Below are 21,028 nucleotides of genomic sequence, written 5' to 3'. Positions count from 1 at the left end.
CTCTCCCAATATACTGACTGGTTCTTGCGCCCTCTGCTCAAACGAATAACATCGTACGTACAGGATACTAAACATCTCCTTAATCTTTTGACCGATATTGAATATGATCCGATGAACTGTTTCCTAGTATGTCTAGATGTAGAAGCACTATATACTAGTATACCCCAGACTGAAAGCATCAAAGTCATTGAACAACTCCTGGAAAATGAGGATTGGCAATGGACTGCACCTAAGAAATGGATCATTACTTTAATAAGACTGGCACTGACGGAAAACTTCTTCAAATTTGAAACCCAGCTGTATTGGCAAATCCATGGTACTTCTATGGGCAGCACCTTTGCTCCTAGTATAGCATGTCTATACATGAGCCATTTTGAGAACTTACATATATGGAATACAAACCCATACACCGACAACATCTACAAATGGTATCGATACATCGATGACATCTTCATGGTATGGAAAGGCAACCCTCAGAGTCTTTCAAACTTCACTCTGTGGATTAATGGACTTAATCCTCACCTACGATTTACTATCAACAAAGATAGAGAAACAATTCCATTTTTAGATATCAATATCATTGCAAAAAATGGCACACTGAGCAGCTCGCTATACACTAAAGCCACTGACAGAAATAGCCTGTTGAGATTCGACAGTGCCCATCCACGATCTCTTAGGGAGAATCTTCCGGTAGGACAATTCCTACGTATTCGTAGAAATTGCTCCGAACTCCAAGACTACAGAAAAGAAGCAGAAATACTCACAGACAAACTTAAAGAAAGAAGTTACCCAATCAAAATCATTGAACAAGCCAAGAAAAGAGCACGAAATACTCCCAGAGAGGCCCTTCTTGAAACTCAAGAAAGACAACAACCCCAGAATATGATTTGTGTTACCACATTCAATTCATCTTCAAATGATGTAAAGAAAATAATAAATAAGAAATGGCCCATCCTTATCTCCAACAAACTCACGTATGAAAAACCCATGTTCTCTTTTAAAAAAAAACGCAGTCTAAGAGATACCCTAGTCCACACAGACACATACGGAACCGTGGGCGACGTCCAAACGACATTATGGAATACACCACCGCCAGTAACCGGACATTACCCGTGTGGATCTTGTGTAGCCTGTGAATTCACCAGACACACTAAAACTCTGGAACTTGGCCTACGTACCCCATGGGAACAAAGATCACATACAAACTGCAACTCAGAAGCAGTTATCTACCTTATTAAGTGCCCCTGTGATTTGGCTTACATAGGCATGACCAGCCGCAAAATAAAAATACGGATAAGTGAACATAGAAGCACAATCAGACGTATGATCACAGCTACCAGACTAACAGCACATTTCATGGAAAAACAACATAAAGACACAGATATACGATGGACAATCATTGAGAAGATCAATGGTACCAGAAATCTGCAGAAAAGACTTCTGGACAGGGAACAACGCTGGGTGTATCGTTTGAAAACGCATGAAAAGGGACTCAATGACTGTATACCATGGAGCCAGCTGAACAAATGATATCCTCGTTTCACCAATGCTAAACACCATGCCTTGAGTTGAGGATAGAAGTATATACCCTATGGGCTCCTATGAATATCCTTATGATCTATCATGCCGTCACTGAGATATACAATTGATAACGATGAACTACCTGTGTGGCACCACGTCTTATATATCACTACATCGGTATCCTTACACTTAGGACAGACGGGTTTCCACAATATCGCTTGTATACATATACAACTGAATATTCTTATCAAATATGTATATACTAGAATCACCCACTTCAATTTTTTCATCCCCCTTTTTTATTGAAGGATTCTAACTGCCATTACTTTGCAGACTGAGTAGTGTCTTCCGTCTACCAAAAATAATATTTTATATACCTCTATCAAGCGGTATGTTTAAAATAGGTACTACGTACCATGACACAGAATGCAATCTATATTTACCCATGATTGCATACAAATTGACCCTGGTTGATTACACCTCTCTCACCTAAATTTGGTTTTTAAACATCGCCGTTTTCACCACACACACGAGCGCTTATTGTGATCAACTTAAAAACTCCTATAACTTCTGTGGACCCATGACGAGTCCACGACATCAAACTACAATGTCCATTTTTTAAAAAACTACAAATCCCTTCACACAACTTCCGACCTCCGTCACGCACGTCGTGACGCCTTACGTCATTTCCTGTAACCGGAGGGTTGGGTCTCAATTAGTCCGATATCTCAGCGCGCTTTTATGATACTTAAGCGCCACACCAATGCCACGAACATGCGAAAGCCGAGGACCAGAACCAAATAGGTAGCAGGCAGGGCGACCGATCTTAAATAAGTAAGTACTCCGTAACAGCACGATTATGGATAATTTTTTGACTCCACCGTTGCGTGATAAGCACTCGCCATTACCGATCCCACCCATTCGGATCCCCTTTACACATAATGGCAGACCTACTATTTCTGATCGTTGACCCACCTTCTCTTCACGGTTACCCCCAGGACCGCCCGTTCTGACTTTTTGGTCCTGCGAGATACAGTCAACCTCCCCGAATTGGGTAATGTATAACTGGAAACTGAGTATGAGTGAATGCGTTGTATGCCTGTGTATTTATCTATCATAAATATTTTTTTTAAAAGACTCGTAGATAGGTTTCTGGCATCGCCGAGACCAATATATTTACGTTCTGTGTGCACTAGAGACTGGAGACACTTGGTGCACGCTATTTTCAAGTTCAGACATCACGCTGATATCGCTAGGATGCGAATAAAATCGCCACTACCACAGAATGCCTGTCACATATACAATGATATGTTACAGTGAATTGGTCTTGAGTGGCACAAAAAGAGGACACTCCTCTTAATAGAAGCATGCGCACGAACCCACGCATGTCCACCTGCGGTTATCACTACACCGCGAAAGGGGAAATGAACACGGCGGAAATCATACCGCTGATATCTTTATATGTTGTTTGTCTCTACCTTCCTTTTCAGATGGAGCCTGGCAGTTGACACACACCCACTCTTACGTAATATCACGTGGAGCAGCTACTCTGCCCCCACCATACTGATAGGATAGGGACATCCCATCCCAGTAATTTCACTCACATAGGGGAGTTACATCCTTGCCCTGAAGAAAGTCCTGGACCATTTTTTGGCCCCTTTTTTGGACTGAAACATGTCGGCACTAGGGTCCTAGGACCATAACACTCCTATAAGACCCACTTTTATCTATTTTAATTACCCAGACAGACCCAAAAATAAAGGGAAACTGGGGATCTGCCTGAGGTATTTTATCTAGTTAACCCCCTCTGTCTTTAACATATTAAAAGCACTCCCAACACTGTGGTCGAGCCCACCCGGACTTCTAGGGGTCTGGGTGACCCGATGATGAAGCATGACACCACTAGGGTGTGTGAGAGTAACTTAAAGAAATACTTATCTCCCCCACGATCATGGTTGGATTAGGCACAACCTTTATTTCAGAATCTTTCACTTTCCTCTTTCCCTCAGTTTTTTGGATCCTTCTTTAGGTCCATTAGAGTATTTTTTTGTGAATATAGTTACTTGTAGGGAGGATATACTCTACACAATTTTGCCTCTCATACCCTTTAAGTCATTGGAACTTCCCAGTGCCTTGTTGTGTTATAGACTGTACAAAGTATAGTCATCTTAAAATTAACCCCGTTGCTGGCCGTATCAGGCATCAGGCATTTCCACAAGAGGCTGGGGGGATGGTTTGGTGTAAGGGGGGCAGGTTTTGCAGCAAACATGAAAAATACCTAATTAGAATTGTATAAGTGGCTGGGCATACTGGTGCACTGTAAGGTCATCATTTACTTTGCTTTAAAAGCTAATAGAATTGAAAACACAATGAAAAATAGCATGTAGAATGCACAATGTTTAAATTTTTCCAAAAATGGTATTGGAGGAGGAGGAGAATCTTCAGCAAACTTCCTTGTAGCAGTCAGGTTAGCTCACTGCATTCACTTGCTAAGCCCTGTATGCGGGCTGGTCTGACAAAAATTCCAAGTCCCATACTATCTGACATTCTTCGCCCTGAAGTCAGCCATTGACACTATTGACTTTTCCCATTTTGGTTAAGTCTTTAAAGGGAGGGGATCTCTGAATGGGGGTGTGGAAGCCCTGTAACACTTGCATAACATACAACAAAGGTCTCATATGGGTCGTTGGTTTAGTGTACCAAAGAATTTGGGATTTCATCTGAAGGCGAGTGTGGTAGTGAACTCGCTCCTTTGCTATTTAGGATATTTATCAATGATGCTGGTAGATTAGTTTGTATTGTAAACCTAGATACACCCATTTAGGAGAGGTACTGACAATGTTGTATTATTGTCCTTAACTAAGTTATTGGTACATGGTTTGTTAATGCAGTTCAAACAGTTTTGTCAAGAAAAATCCCAGTGGTTAACATTTCCAAATAAAAATATATGGTTATGAACATAAATCAACGGTTGAAAAAAATCTTAATGTGAAGGGTGTCCATTTAGAGATGGTAAGCCACTTTGACTACTTGGTATCATTCGCAATAGATCATTATCTCACCTGGGACCCACAATGGGAAAAGTTCCACAAGTGTCATTATTCACTTTTACCGAGAGTAGGTGGTTGCCACCTGTGTTCATGTCGTGGGGGTTTACTGAGATTATTAAAAAACAGGCGCAAAAGAATCGGTTTCTGAATGCCTCCTTAAGCTGGGAAACCCTGAAACCGGTCCTAGGAAGCTTGTTTCCAGTCCAGGGAGGACCTGGCTTGGCAGTTCGGGCGGGACTGTTCCCATGAGGCACAGGGTCAAGACTGATTTGCATATGGCCAGGTTTAAACTGGGGTGGCATGGTGAGCAAAAGAATGATGGATTTAACCCAGATCTCTTGACTGGGGGTGAATTCTGTCCATCAATTGTGTGTCTATTGAATATTGAAGAGCAATTTTATTGTACCAGTGAACTATAGTTGTGGACAGCATGTCTATAATCAAGGGGTCTGTTTTGTTGGCCACGGGCTGTTAAAACTAAACTGTAGTCATTAAGGTGTGTTTTATTTTCATTTATTTTATGTTTGTGAACTGTGTGGTCTGGTTTTACCTTGAATTTTTGTAGGATGTCCTGGACATTTCTTTTTTGTTTTCAAAGTGCTTTTAGATATTTCATGGATTTTTAGAAGCAATAAAAGGTAAATTTCGTTCTTTGATTATGTTGTCAAGTAAAAGACTGGCAATTGAAATTTGAGCCTAAAAAATGTACGGTTATGAAAATAAAGCAACAGCTGAAAAAATAAGGTAAGGCAAGGAAGCCCACTAGAGACCCGTTCATTCTTACGAAATGGACTTTGATAATTTCCCAACAGGCCAGCTCCCTTCGGAGTGATATATTATTAATAGCCGAATGTCTATAAAGTGATACCTAAACTGTAAATGCAATTCATGATTTGTGAAATACTTTTTCCTTCTTTGAGTTGTACATGTTACAGGACATTGTATCTTTTATTAAAGCAGCAAAAGACAGACGGCACTTAGAATGATTATTTAAACACAGAGAAGAAACAATTGAACATGACAGCTAATAAACTATACTCAAAGTTTAATGTTTATTGTTTCAGCTGTCAGCCTTACAATGAATAAAACCGTTTATTAATAACATAGGGGCTTATTACGATGGCAGGCGGACTTACATATGCCCGCCACCGAATTGGAAATGGGACCGCCCGACAGTCTGTCGGTGTTACCGACATAGGCATTACAATGCGACTGCCACCACGGTGGCTGCAATGCCTATATTTGTATTGGGGCGTGTGCTGCTGGCTGCAGCACATGCCGCAACACCAAAAGGGGACACTGCACATATCCCTTCACTACGTGACAGACTCCATGCAGTGCCTGCCACATGGTGCAGGGATATGTAGGGGGCACCATAGGTGCCCCCCAGTTCCCATGTCTGGAGGGGAATAGGGGTGCTACGGGCCCCAAGGTCCCTTTGGCCTGCCTTTGCATGGCAGGTTACCCCCCATGAAAAGGCGGGTGGAAAGGGACATTGTAATCCCTACGTTGGTGCCTGGCAGGCACTACCACTATTGTAGGAAATACAATTCCCTCCAATGCACCGGTGGGATCAAGGAGCCCTTTGGATACGTGGCGGTTGGTCTTTCCGACCGCCAACACACCGCCCCCCATCCTAATGTAACAGGCGGCGAACTTGGTTATGATGGTGGGGAGACAGCCACCAGCAGCCTGTCGGTGACGGTCTCCCCTGCCATCGGAATCAGGCCCATAGTTCATAAATATAAAACATATATAGTGCAATCAAACAAACAAATTATAGCACATAGGCACTGTTAGCTATATTTTTTCAGCTACAAAACAAATCATGAAAAACACATGTACAAGGAAGCATAAAAAGAGCACAAAAACTGAACAGTCCGCACAGGCACTGCTCCAATAAAAACAATCAATTAATACATCAATGCAATGCGAAATCCTATTAAAGCGCAAGTGCAGAGAAGAGTAAAAACATAATGCATAGTACATAAAATCAAATAAAGTGCTATTTAACAATAAGTCATCAACCTTCAGCATAGGGCAGTAATGCCTAAGGGATCAGTAACTACAAGTCAGCATCCTGCTAAGGACACAGATACATAGAATCAATAGAAAAATACAAAGAAACCAATCAAATATAGCATCCATATCATGAATAAAGGGGTAATAGCATCTTGTTGAAAAGTGCATGTGCATGAGGACATAAAAACGTGACCCACGAACTGTGGACCCTCCATTGTGGGTTATCCAGTTGACCTATTACCTAAAACAGCAGGAACTCTCTCAAATGTGGCCAAGCAACCCATAATTATGATGCTACAGAATTGAGAACATACTCATCATCAGTTCTAACGCAGAGCGACAGTGCCAATTTAACACAATTAGCCCCGTATAGTCTAAAGAGGGGAAGAAGCCATTGCCTGCATGTAGTCATATATTGTATAAAACAACAGAAAATGTTGAGAGTTATGTTTCTCTCCAAATTCACAACTACAGTGATCAGAACCAGCAGTAAGCCTATAGCTTTTATGCACAATGTTCGTTTAAGCTAAGGATAAATCAAATCATGTTAGAACATACAAGGAGGGCTTTGGTCACTGCTGAAATAACTACCCAATAAGGACCCTAGCTTCAACGCTATCTGCTTCCTCATCTGCTTGTACTTGCGGTAGCAGCCGTCAATCAGATCAGCAGTATTCCGCCTTACTCTACTCAGGTCAGACTATGGAAGCCCCAACTGCAGTTGCCTCAAGATATTCCTACACATTGAAACAAACAGATATTCCTACCGCTTCCGCCATCCAAGGCTGCATCTACCAGTGATCTTAGATATATAGCTTCCTTTGAATTTCTCACTATCCTGACCCAGTGTAGCACAGGTCTAAGAGCTGCTACCTCCGCTATTGCGGTAAAACTAAGTTTTGCATAGAGATAATAAGGGGGTGCCTGGCCCCTAACCTCAACAAACCTCTCAAAACTTTGTTCTCAGCCACTTCCAATGGATAGAGATTCAAAATATCCCCAAAGCTCTGCATCATAGAGCACTACTACTGCTACCTTTTGTTTGTAGACTTGCAAGACAATAAAATAGTTCTGGCACCTGCCTCATGTCTCAAGTTCAGGATTGCCCCAGCCATATGTCTCAAGACTGTCATTTCCTTCTGAATATAGCTTCTCCGTTGCAATTTCTCAGCAAACTGTATCCCCAAATAGTCATAAGGTTTAACAGTCATGATAGACACACCATTTATCATAAGCTTCTGCTTAAAATTGGGGAAAGACTTCAGTACCATATTCTTAATTTTGGTTGAATTAATGTCAAGGACTTCCTTTCACAGTAATCTGCAAACGCTTTAAAAGCATTTGAATTTCATTTTCTGTTTGCGCCACAAAACGGTATAATCAGTAAATAATAATATCGGAACCGTTCTTCCAGCTATGGTAGGAACAAGTAAGGGTTCCTCCAATAAATATCCCACTGCATCACTCAAAAAGAGGCATACACCCTTTTCTACTATGAAGGTTTTAGTGCACTCATGTCCCTGCCCATACCTGAGTCTGGTGGTATTATCAGAATGGAAATCCATTATTGCCATACCAAGGTGGTATCTGCCCCTTGTTCTACTAATGATCTCCACAGTTCTTCTCAGTCGACTAGGTCACAAACTGCTTTCAGATCTATGAATATAACATATAATGAATACTTATTTTTAACTGTGTACTTATGGGAGATCATATATAATCGATTTGTTTGATCAATAGTACTTACCCATAATCTGAAACTAGTTTGTACCTCCATCCTGATATTATGGCTCTCCACCCATCCCTGCAACTGAATAATCAGGACATTTCATAGGAATGGCCCTGCCCCATCCAAGAGGGAGATTGTGCGATAGTCGGAAGGGCTGCCACTGTTGCACTTCTTAAATATAGGCATGAAAATGGCAGAACACCAAGAAGATAGAATCATATTCACAGCTAGGGCAGAGTTAAATATTTTAGTAAGGACTCTAGCCCAGAGCTGGTGCTCCTCTTGACGAATATCAATAGGCACTAGATTGCGACCTGGTGCTTTGTGTTTCTTCATGCCATTCAGTGCTCTGTCTACTTCTGGTCCAAAAATGCTAATTGCACAGTAATCCTTGAGGAAATCCTCGCACAGTATTGGGGGTCAGACAGGCCTTTGATCTCGGCACTCTACAAATCACTAAAATGTTGTACCCACACTGTTGGGCCAATATGGTTCTCTAATATATTGCCCTTCACTACCCGTGTGACAAGTTCCCAAAATCTCTTAAAGTTATTATCATGAGTGGTCTTTCTCAGTTCACCCATAGTGTATTCTGGAAATGTGCTTTCTAAACATTTAAGAGTAATTTATGCTTTTGGCCACATTTTCAAAATAATGCTTCATTCTGGTGGTTACAGTGGCAACGTATTGGAGTATGAGAAACAGCTCTCTTCATGTGAAAACTTGAATTGGCATACCAATTATACCAATTTGGTCTGTCTTCCAGCTATAGGACTTACGATTTTGGCCCAAATCGGCATAGACCACAAGGACTTCAACTCTTCTGCCAAATCATCATAGGCCACTAAAATTCTTTTGCTGTTCTCAGCCGATGTATTAATGATTTTAGATCCATACTTTGCCACCATACACTTGAGGATTGGGAGATCATGATTGTACTTCTCTCTACTCCATGTTATGCACTGCCTACCACTAGTTGGAACAATCTCATGGCCAAAGGTCATTATGCTAGATTTATTGGTGTTGGCACACCACATGGGGCTCAAATTAATGTAAAGAATTACAGGGTCATGGTTGTTCTCCACTCTTCTGATAACAGTTAAATTGTACACAAATTCCCGACCCTTGGTATTTACTATAATGTAGTCAATTAATGACAATCATCTCCCTTTAGCATACGTCTCTTTGGCAGTACTATCTGAGGCAGTCCCACGATTAGTGAAATGCAGTGGTGATTTATCAAAAGCTCAAAGAATGCATCACCCTTCTTAGGCTGTCTCAGGGATACGTTAGAACAATTGAAATGTGAGATCAGTCTGGTCAGTATGGTTTGAGTGAATGGTAGTTTGAGTGAGTTAACCAAGGGGTTATTGTGTGTTTGGGGAGTCCATTAGAGGTGTCTGTATAGCAACACTTATATTGTATTCCTGATGTATTTCTTTTCTGTTTAAATTGTTTAAAAATTAAAATAGTATTAAACTTTATCACATTATCAAAAGAAATTAATTAATAAACATGTTATGTTATACCTCATGAGAAGGACTTATTATGAGAAGCGGTAGGTTCTTTGGGCTGTTTTGTGATGTTATGTGGACTTATATAGTCTATTAACATATATTGTTTACTTTTAGTTACCAGGCAGGATTTTGTTCTGTTTTGTTGACTGGTCCATGACAAAATGAACAAGCATTCTTTCCTGATGCTACCCATTTCGTTAGCCCTAGGCGTCCCATAAAAGCTCACAGCAGCAGATAGGAGTGATGGACTTCCCGATACCCAGTTAGGCTCCTCTCTTGATGTAACATTACTGCTGGGCGCCAATACTGTTGCTTGTAGTGATGCCCAAGTTGTCATGGGTTTTGATATTGCCAATAAGGATATATCTCCACTTGGGAAATAATCAATCCACATATGCACTCACTCCACAATCGTCCCGTAGGCAATTCACCACCACTACAAATTCAGTATTTAAAAGTCAAAAAGCTTTAATAGAGTACTGAACATTGTAGTTTTAAAACCTTACAGTGTATACATTCATAATGTCACAGTGATAATCAGAATTAGCGTGCCATTCATAGAGTTACAAATGATTCTAAAACTAGAGGAATCTTCCAGTTAGGATCTTCACAGTACAGCTCACAACTATTTTATTCGGTAAACAGAAGACAAAATTAAAACCAAAACAGGAAGAGACAAAAGAGGCAATGACCATTAGCTATGCAAACATACTGATCCATTCAATCTGTGTTAAATAATACTTTGTATAGTATCTGAATCAACATCACTCGTATCCACAGTTTACACAGATTAGACAGAATTGTTGTTAACGTGCTTCCGTGGATCACAGAGAATTTTTAGCCATCTTCTTGAGGACCAACACATTGATTCTCCCACACAAAAAGATGCAAAAACTGCGAGAAATACAATACACATATTATAATTTTCATGTTAGGTCAATAAAATGCATGGTACTGCTAAGATTTCTTTTTCATACACAATTAGCTCAACATGAATAATCCCTCAGTGCCTTCTGTACTGAAGTGGTACTGACACCGAAACACTTAATATCAACATCCATCTGCCATATCCCTAGGTTTTTACATCAACTATACATGACACACATTTAGTATTGCATTCCATCATGTCTATATTAAATACAATCAGTTATTCCCACTCTGAGCACACAGTCCTCCATCCACACTTCAGTCAACGTACTCCAATTTCTCCAAAGATACACTCACTGAGTAATGAATGATGTGAAGATCCTGTAATTGATACCAAGTGTCCAGGCAGGGCTTTTTATTTTTTTAAAACTCACTACCAACGGGGGGGTCACCCTAATTTTGGAGGAGCAATTTAAAACAAAAGAAAGAAATCACTTATACCCCCCTCATGGATTGAACGGATCAGTATGTTTGTATAGACAATTTTTGTTGACTGTTTTGTCTCTCCCTATGTGTACATTGTAAGGTTTTAAAACTACAATTTCAAGTATGCTATTACAGCTTTGTGTCTTATGAATACTGCTGTGGTACTGGATTTGTAGTGGCAGTGAATTGCCCAAAGGACGATTGAGGAGTGAGTGCAATATATATATGTAGATTGATTATTTACCAAGGGGAGATTTAACCTTATTGCTCACAACTGTGCTCTGTCCCTATTCTGTGTGGGGCCCTCCCTGTTATTTTACTTCTCTATTGACATTTATTTGCGGATTTGTATAGCGCATAGCTGCCCAGCGACGGGGGCGTCCCAGCGCTACCCAGGTGTAAGTGACTAGAGATGGTCCAGAAAAGGAATGAGAGTTACGCTGGGAAGAGCCAGGTCTTTATGGCTTTATAGAACACCCTCTAATAGAAGAGGAAAGAGAGTTCCAGAGTTTGGCCGGCAAAACCTAAAAAGAGCGACCACCAGCTCTGGCTCTTTGAACTCGGGGGATACACGCCAGCCCTTGGTCAGTTAAACGCAGTAGCATATTGGCTAGAACCGGAGGTGCTTGTTGGGTCAAGATTTTATGAGCGACACAGAGTGTCTTGAACTGAATTCTTCTATCTACTGGTAGCCAGTGTAGCTTAGGTAAAAGCTTAGACACTGAACATAATTTCGGGAGTGCCAACAGAGTCCGAGCTGCCACATTTTGTATTCTTTGAAGGTGTTGAATACAGGATTTGTTTGCACCTAAGTATAAGGAGTTGCCATAATCTAACCCTCTCAGAAGCCCGAAAGAAGTCCCTGCGACAGACTTGGATTGACTGTCAAAGGAGAGACTTCTATCAATCCATAATCCCAGGTTCTTAACAGCCTCCTTTGGTAAGGGTGCAGGTTTTAATTTGTCTGGCCACCATTGCTCTGACCACATGTCACTATCTCTCCCCAGCAAAAGTATTTCTGACTTGCTTGCATTTAACTGCAAGCAGTTTGCTGTCATCCAGTCAGCGATCACAAGCGTATCCTCCTTAAATTTGACAACGTTATGTTTTGCATTTCTTAGAAAAAGCAATAACTAGTTGGGTGTCATCGGCATAGGATACCAGTGACAACCCTCTGCTTCTAGCTGCTACTGCCAGGGGTTATACATAGATATTAAAGAGCATGGATCTTTGTATCGAACCCTGTGGCACACTGTGTTTGATGCATACTCCTGGGAGTGGAAAGGTGGCACAGTGACCTGGAAGGTTGCACCCTCCAAGAAAGATCGAAACCAGGCAAAGCCCAGACCCCCAATCCCTATCTCCTGTAGCCTGCGTAGTAATATCTCATGGGATACAGTGTCAAAAGCGGCACTTAAATCAACACTTAAATCAAGAAAAATTAATGCAGCGGAATTTCCCTCGTCTAGGCTGCTGCGGATTTCCTCCATCACCGCCATTAGACTAGATTCGCTGTGTGGAGGGATCTGAAGCCGTTTTGCGAGGCATCCAGAATTTCATTTTGCTCTACAAACTCGGTAAGAATAGTATTTACATGAGATTCTGTGGCTTTAGCCAGGAAAGGAAGCTGAGAGATAGGGCGGTAATTACCCAGTTCAGATGGTTCTAAAGATGGTTTCTTTAAAAGAGGAGTTACTGTAGCATGAATCCAGGCTGATGGTAAGGACGCTGAGGACAGAGACAGATTAATCAGTTCCCTGTCCACTTGTAAAATAATGTTGTGAAATTGACGAAACTGAGCTGGTCTCAAAGAGTCAACTGAAGAGCCTGATTTGATTTTCAGGCAAAGGGACTCAATCTCAGTGAGGGATAGTTGAGTAAAGGAACACAATGTATTGTTTTCCATAATAGGTCCACTTCCCCCAGGTCAAAATTAACAGTGATCAAAGGGAAGCTTTTATAAATTTTCTCCACCTTGTGCACAAAATATCCAGCCAATTCATCACACTGAATGTTTGAGGTGATAGGTGAATCAGCTTTCGGGCTGGAACATTTCATGACCTTAAGAAGGGAGAAAATCGTTTTAGGGGGAATATTACTCTCCAAGAATTTATTAGCGATGTACTCTGCTCTGGCTCTCCGGACCAGTTTATGGTATGTCTTAATTGTTTTGCGGTATTTATCTTTGGCTTCTATATCGTAAGTGCGCCTCCAGACCTGCTCCAGTTGTTTACAGTTTTTTATTGCTTTACTCAAAGATTAATTAAACCAAGGATTGGATTGTCCTCTTTTGTTTTTCGAGCTCAGTTTAGCAGGAATACAGCTGTCCAGAGCTTGGGTCAGCCAATCCTGAAAAAGCGTATTAGCTGATTCTATATTAGATAGTACCTGAGGTTTATGGCTTAACAGTAAATCCGAGATTTTGATTATATCTAATTTATGCCAGGGTCATTTTAATGCCGACAATGAACAATTCTGTTCTGGCTTGCCTTGCCAACAAATAGAGAAAAGGACAAGGAAGTGATCTGTCCACGCCATGGGAATCGGGGATGCAGCTGTTATGGAGCCTAAGTTGGAAAATATAGGGTCCAACAAATGACCTGTTACATGTGTACTGTTAGAGACACATTGGGTCAACTGGCAGGCCTCTAGATCAGCTAAAAAAATAGCAATGCCTGTCTTGCAGTTATCTTCTAAATGTAAATTAAGATCTCCTAAAATGGTAAAATGTGCTGCTTTACTGGCGAGTAGAGTGGCCTTGTTCGCTAATTCTTCTCTAAAGACTTTAGATGGCCCTGGTGGATGAAAAATGAGCAATCCAGAGACCCTGAAATTGTGGATTAGGGTAATTTTAAAGAGTGCGCTTTCGCACTCAGGAATGTCCTCCTTCTTCAAGCTGCATGAATAAAGCTCCTTATGGATTAATGAAAAGCCACCACCTCTATTGCCGGTTCTATTAAGTTGATTCATAATGTAACCTTGAGGAAGTGCCAACCATGATTCTGCAACAGAATTCTGCGTCAGCCAAGTCTCAGTCAAGAATAATGCATCAGGAGACTCTTCTGTTAATAAATCAAAGATCTCAGCATGGTGTTTAGCCAAGGACCGACAGTTCAAACCTGAACTCGGTGGAGTCAGGGGGAGAAAAGCCTCTCCCAACCAACTTACTTTGAAAAGGACATTGTTTACACTTAAAAGAGCCCGCCAGTGGAGACCAGGTATGTTTAATGCAGGTAGAACATTTAGAATTAAAAGACAAGTGCTCCAAGCATGAATAGTAAAGTGTATCTTTTATGGATCGGGCAGAGTGTCTGGCATCCAGATAATCCCTATTTGCTGGGCCCATGATTGTGTGATGCATGTTAGGATTATAGGGGCCAAAATGCTGTTTCTGAGACCAATGTTGCATTAGTAGGTTTACTTCTCCTTGACCGAAGTCAAAACACAGCAAGACATCTACACCCATTACATAAAAGCCATCTATGTGACTAAGCATCAATCTATTGATGCCGGGCACCAAGGACATAGCTTTACATGAGTGGACCTTGCTTCCTTTCAGGCCAGGGCCTGACTACTGATTGATCAATTTTACTCACTTTATGTCTCCAGAGGAGACCACTCTAAGCTCAGGAATCATGTAAAAGAGGGCTAGCAGTCTTTATCATGGGATTCATGCATCCTACGTCTGGAAAGAGGTCAATAACTTCCAGACAAATAGCTGCTTTTTGATTGATTATTTACAGGTTTACTTTCCACTTCAAGTATTGTACTAACAAATATTGAGGCAGAAAAGTTAAGGCTATAAAATGTCCCTAATCCTCTTGAAATTGGTACCAGGTCTCACAGTTTGGGAGGTAGTAGGGCCTTCTGTGACCGACAACAAGCTATGTGGCTCAGATGTGATTTCTAACTGCAACTCCTGGGTTGACATTGCTTCTTATATATCCTTTTCTTACTGGGCTTCGCCTGTTGACTTGGCATTTCCTTGAAATCATCAGGACTCTGGCCATCATTGCCCTGCAAAGTTGCACTGTTCTTAGGGCACTTTATGACATTTGCATCATTTGTGTCATTTGTGCAGTTGGTGAGATGGTTTTGGGTTAAATCTTGTGAAACCATAATCGCCATACTACTGCTAGGATCAGCTCTGTTCTTATGCTTCTTCGAATCAGAGAACAGACACTTTATTTAGTATAATGGAGGATTTGGATCCTCCTTTAACTTTTCCCTAGGTTTCGCTTCTTTCCTTTGCTCAAAGTTACTCCAGTGATGCTTGCGCCTTTCCCAGAAGTTGATGGTTGTGCAGCACTCCCCAGGTTGCAACTCCTATCACTAGTTAACCCCATTGTGACTTTCCATGTCTTTAGCTCACTCTTTCCTCGATGCTAGCAGGTTTTACCCAAGGCACTCAGTATTGATATTCAATCTTCTTGTTCACTTCAAATGTTTGACTAGGTGGCTGCATCATTATTTCATCCTGCTGGCACTGGAGGACAAAGTATCAAAGTCAATAATGATCCAATATGTTCTGTCCCACCAAGAGACTTCTCCATTAACAAGAGAATTGAACACAGAACTCTATGTACGGCATTCATTGCTTCTGAGATAACAAAATCCTGTGGAATATCTGGTTTAAGTGAGGTGCTCTCTTTAAAATTGTTAACCGGGCTGCTCAGGAAAATCAAATTATCTAGGTGGGAGCTCTACTACTTTCCACAAGTAAATTATTGGACTCCCCTAGGGTCTCCCTTGTGTCTTCTATTGCAGTTGGACCTGCTGATTGCCCAACCATTCTTTGATTGCCCTCCTAGAAGTTATAGCGCTTGTTGGTATGTTGGGGTGGGTGTATTCTAGAAATATTAAAGAGCTAGTACTCAGACACTCACTTCCAAGGCATTTATTTCTTGGCTGGCCACACATCAGTGCAGGCTCCTGACTCTCATGCTCCAGGACAGTATGTTTGGTGGAGCCAGAGGGAGAAAGATCGCTGATTTCTCTGGGTTTGTTTGGAACACAGGCACCAAGCTTCACTATCTCTGATCGCTCAGCCGATTGCACATCCGGTGCTCCTTAGGTGCTAATCACTTTACCATAACGTCCAGCTTGTGCCTGGGATAGCTGGTCATCTAAATAAGCCTTATACTTACAGATGACCCCTTTCAATTCCTCTGCGCCTTAACTACCTACATTGTTATGTCTGGCTCCACCTTTAGACAGCACCTATTCCAGACTCTTCGTAAGTTCTTCGTAATTTTGTACGTTCTAAACTTTCCTAGGAGAACATAATACTTAGAGCAGTATTGACTGTTGTAACAGTTGGAACAGTTATTAATTCTCCTTTGATCTTGTCTATCTTGTCCATCTTCTGGAAGAAACTTGTTATTAATTTGGGAGTAGTCCTAAAAACAATATTAGGAGCAGAGGGAACCATCAAAGTTTCAACTGCAGGTTTTGAAATATCCAATGGTAGAATTGCTTATTCCTTCTACAAGTTCCTTTCTCCCTTTGGGAGCGTCAGGAGTAGTTATTACAACTCTTTGTGAGTTTCTCGGCATCTCCCTCCTGTTGGTGTGCCTACTCGATAGTGTCATAGCTCTACAATTAAGAAAAGTTTCTTGTGTTTTCTATCTGATTCTAGATGTTTTCTGAGAGGGAGATGTTGTTCAGTATTCCAGTTGTTGCTGCTGACAATATTTGTTCGAAATGGCCCTTTCTGCAGGGTCATCCCCAAACTTTTTGCCTTCTTCCTCCCCTTTTTGCTGAAATCGGTTTAAGAACTCTTTACCACTGCTACCCAGTGCTAAAGTGCATGTACTCTGTACTTAAAACATCGTAACATTGGCTTATCCACGTTTGGCATATTTAATTTACTTGTAAGTCCCTAGTAACATTCACTACTTGTGCCCAGGGCCTGTAAATTGAACTTGTCTCAGGCCTGCCACTTCAGAACATGTGTGTGTAATTTTAAACTGAATATGACAAGGAGGGACAGTGGCTTGGGAGGTCCAGCACACAGGCACCATGCAACTGTTGAAAAACAGAAAGAGTATGCTGTTCCTATGAGGGAGATAAGGGAGAAGGGGAAATTGGGGGAGGTGGGGATTAGGGGCGTTACAACCAGGTGCTGGAAGAAGAGAATGCATAGTTGCACTGGGATAGCTCCAATAAGGAGCAAGGGCCCTCACACACCCCGAAGGGTGTCATGCTTCATCATAGGGCAGCTCCTCATTGGGCCGGCGCTGCAATGCCCAACAGGCCCCGCGAGGACGGTCTTTGACGGAGGTCCTCTCTGGTTGACATTGTGAAGCTAAGGGTCTTTGGAGAGGGCTTATATGTAGTGAGTAGAGGTGGAATGGAGTGAGAGTGATTGACAAATAGCTACAAGGATCTCAAAGGGTAGTTTATTCACTGGGTTCTTGTACTATGAGTTAAAACACCGACTGGTAAGTCGTAGACTGGAGAGAGAATTATACCCTCTTCAGTTCAAAGGAATGAGTAAGGTGTGCAGGGGGCCGACATGTTTCATGCCCTATACTGTCCAAACGGATCTAGGCATTTCATCAGGACCTAAATAGCATCTTCTACTCATAAAAGAAGGCTTTGACTAATTAAAACTCAAAACAAAATTCATGTTTCCTAAAATCTGGACTCAAAATTAGTCCTGTTAAGTGGTGAAAGAAAGAGGTTAAATTGTATACCTTCTGGGGAAAAGACAATTCTTTAGAGGAATTGATTTGCCCCAACCGTGTCTGGTAGGGATAATTGCCAACTGTGAGTCCTGTCATGCCAAGAGGTGCCAATCCAGTCCTGGGCCCTCAGAAGTAGGCTTCTTGGCTTTTTCTGCAAAATCCACACAGTGCTGGTTTTGCATCTCCCCTCGACGCATCGCTGTTGTCACTGAGGTCAAAGACATTGCATTGCTGTCTAGACAGCTCAAGGATGATGCATCACCTTTATCATACATGGTTTGCCGATGGTGTATCTCCAGCTGGGCTCATCAGAAACGACGCATCGCCAGCATCCGAAGGGATCAACGCTGAGGCATGGCCTTCTCTGCTTCTCGCATAAGGTCTTCATCGTCAACGCATCCTCCTTCCAAAGGTACTTTTTCAGCTGGACAAGGTTGGTCCCTGTAAACTTGTGGGACCAGTGCTCCATCGCGTTGGCCTGAACGTTTGGATATACCCAGATGTCCCCAGTTGGCACCTAAGGTTTTAAAACACTAGATTTGCTGATAGTCTTCAAAAATTTATAATTGTGGTTGTATTTATTGGTTTTGTGTTGTTTCGGTCTTGTTTTGTTCATTACATTGAGCTCAATTTTTCTTACCTGGTATGGAATATTTATGTGTGGTGTTGTCACTGTTTTACTGATTTAAGTGTTGAACTAATGCTTTACACAATGCCTCCTAAATTAAGCCTGCCTGCCTGTTCTGTGCCAAGCTTCCATAATGTGAGCACAGGTTAATTTATGGTGTGCAACTGACTTACCTTGACTAGGATTGTGGTCTATACTTGGACAGGGTGCATACAACTGCCAACTAGAGACCCAATTTCTAACTATATTGTAATATTTTTGTAGGATAAGCTAGTTGATGGAGTATCGCAGGAGGACAGTAACAGTAGTGACGTCTTTCTTTCCAGAAATATCAACCTGTGTCCATTGTGTTCACAATGGACGGGCACGAGCAGGCTACAGGGGGCAGCCTTCTGCATTGGTGCAAGCAGCAGACTACATAGAAAACAAGCCACACCAATCTAACACTAGCTGCCTCAGTTTGCTGAGTAAGTTTGCCCTCATGCCTATGCACTTACTGCCGGCTTGCACACCCCCTAATCTTCACTACCCTTTGTGCGCCACTAGTCTGTCACTTCTTGCAGACCACTCTAAGGTTTCTCCAGGGATGCCTGATCTGCCTCTTCCAAGCTCCCATGCCATGCTAGAGTAGAAGAGGTTAGACAAATCCTTCTGGTATCTCAATTTGCCTAATCTGTATCAGTATCTTTATGGAAACACAGTATGCACACACAGGAGGGCACAAGCGTGAGCAACCTCAGAGTAGAGCAATGAACCACGACTGAACACCTGGCCACCATCAACTACCCGGGCTGATCCAGCGCTAGTAAGTGCAGGTTGGGCAGGGCAGGCAGGCCAGGCAAGCTAGGCAGCAGATTATGACATTTCTCGCCAAAAGTATCAGGATCAGGAGAGTCTTACCACCTTGCTGCCTGGTCGCCCCTGTCCCCCTCTTGGCTCCTTTGAGAATTCCATCACACTCCTCTTGCATTTCTCCAAGGCCAACAGCCCCCTCCCCTCAGACCCACTACACCATATCAGATGTGGCAGAATGCTCCACTGCACCACTGCCTCATTCAGAGTTGCAGCATTGCAGTGTCTCTATGCAGCGTCTCGTCATCCCTCTACCTTCTCCTCGTCTTGCCTCTATGCCTCCTCAAGATTCTTGCCACCTCCTCTCTCAGTGTCCTTGAGATTTTCTCTGCCTCCTGAAATTCTCTCTGCCAACAGAGTATAACATCTTTGGATTGAATGTTGTAAAAGTTAAAGGACAACAGCATAGAAAATTATTTTCTATGACAGTCTCATCTAGTTATAAGCAAAGCTGTTATTTACTATCAGCTTAAACTTCATATATGATGATGGAAAATAAAAGAGATTTTTTTCGCATATCAAATTGCTCCTAATTTGAAGCTAGTTTCACTGTAATTATTTTTCCGTAGTTAAAAACTTTGTTTCACTTACGATAATTATGTAGGCAAATAGACTAATTATTCCAAAGACGAAGAAAATCAGAGTCAATAACGCTGTTACTTCGCTCCTTTTACGGATATCAGCATCTTGATAAGCCTATAACAAAAATAGCATTAGAGAAATGAAAATGCATTCCTTTTCGGAGTATTGGATTTTTTAAACGTCTTTTAAGAACCAAACAATATTTATAAACATTAAATAGTTTTGGCAAAGCATTCTTGGAACTGTGCATACCACATTCCATTCAAATATCAGGATAGCCTGTATTTTACTCTGGGAGATCTCTTTCAATCTTCGGGTTACGTGTCCCCTATCTCATCACGAGTTGTATCATCCTCCCCAGCCCAGGGACTTGCCAATGACTACACCTGCACCAAAATTTGTTCTACAAGCCTTTATTCTTCATCGTGCAACTGCAAACTCAACATTCTAACCTAAATTCACTTCAATACTCTCTAGCAAATACATCACAGGTCTACGGAGTCCATTAGGAGCCATAAGTGTTCCGTCATTGCTAACTTACACAACACCACACCTCCGTTAGTTTAGCATTTATAGTTATGTAGTCTCATATTTTGATGATAGTCAAAAAGAATACAATGACAGAGAGGATTTTTATTTTACAGAGACACCATACAATTGTCATATGAAAATATTTGGTATGATAAGGCAGAGCTTTCCAAACTGTGTGTCCCGACACAGTACTGTGTCGCCTGCAAATGGTGGGTGTGTCGCGGGATGACACTGGTATTAACGGGCACTTAGCACATAACTGCTGCTAATTAAGAGGCATTCCATTGAAAGCTTTCTTCTCACTATGCCTCATCTATTGCATAAGGTCTCCCAGTAAATGGTCTTTTAAAGACCTGCGAAGTACTCGGATGCGGCTGTGTGTGTGCCCGGGAAGCTGGGGTGAGGTGACAGAGGGTGACAGACAGAGGGTGACAGACAGAGGGAGACAGACAGAGGGAGATAGAGGGAGGACGACAGAGGGAGGGAGACAGAGGGAGACAGAGGGAGGGGGACAGAAAGAGAGGGAGTTAGAGAGAGAGAGAGACAGAGAGAGA

General features: G+C 41.9%; 1 protein-coding gene across 1 annotated transcript in view; it reads right to left on the bottom strand.

Annotated features, from left to right (window-relative positions):
• LOC146789325 (ATP-dependent translocase ABCB1-like) overlaps positions 1-21,028 on the bottom strand; it is a 1,722,143-nt gene that overhangs the window by 451,379 nt on the left and 1,249,736 nt on the right. The window contains exon 19 of the mRNA XM_085631119.1: positions 19,953-20,057. Coding sequence (XP_085487245.1) covers positions 19,953-20,057 — 105 coding nt within the window. The remainder of the gene's footprint in view (positions 1-19,952; positions 20,058-21,028) is intronic.

This window comes from Triturus cristatus, chromosome 10 (assembly GCF_964204655.1).
Source record: "Triturus cristatus chromosome 10, aTriCri1.1, whole genome shotgun sequence".
NCBI classification, from domain to species: Eukaryota; Metazoa; Chordata; class Amphibia; order Caudata; family Salamandridae; genus Triturus; species Triturus cristatus.
This window is presented reverse-complemented; position numbering and strand designations above follow the sequence as displayed.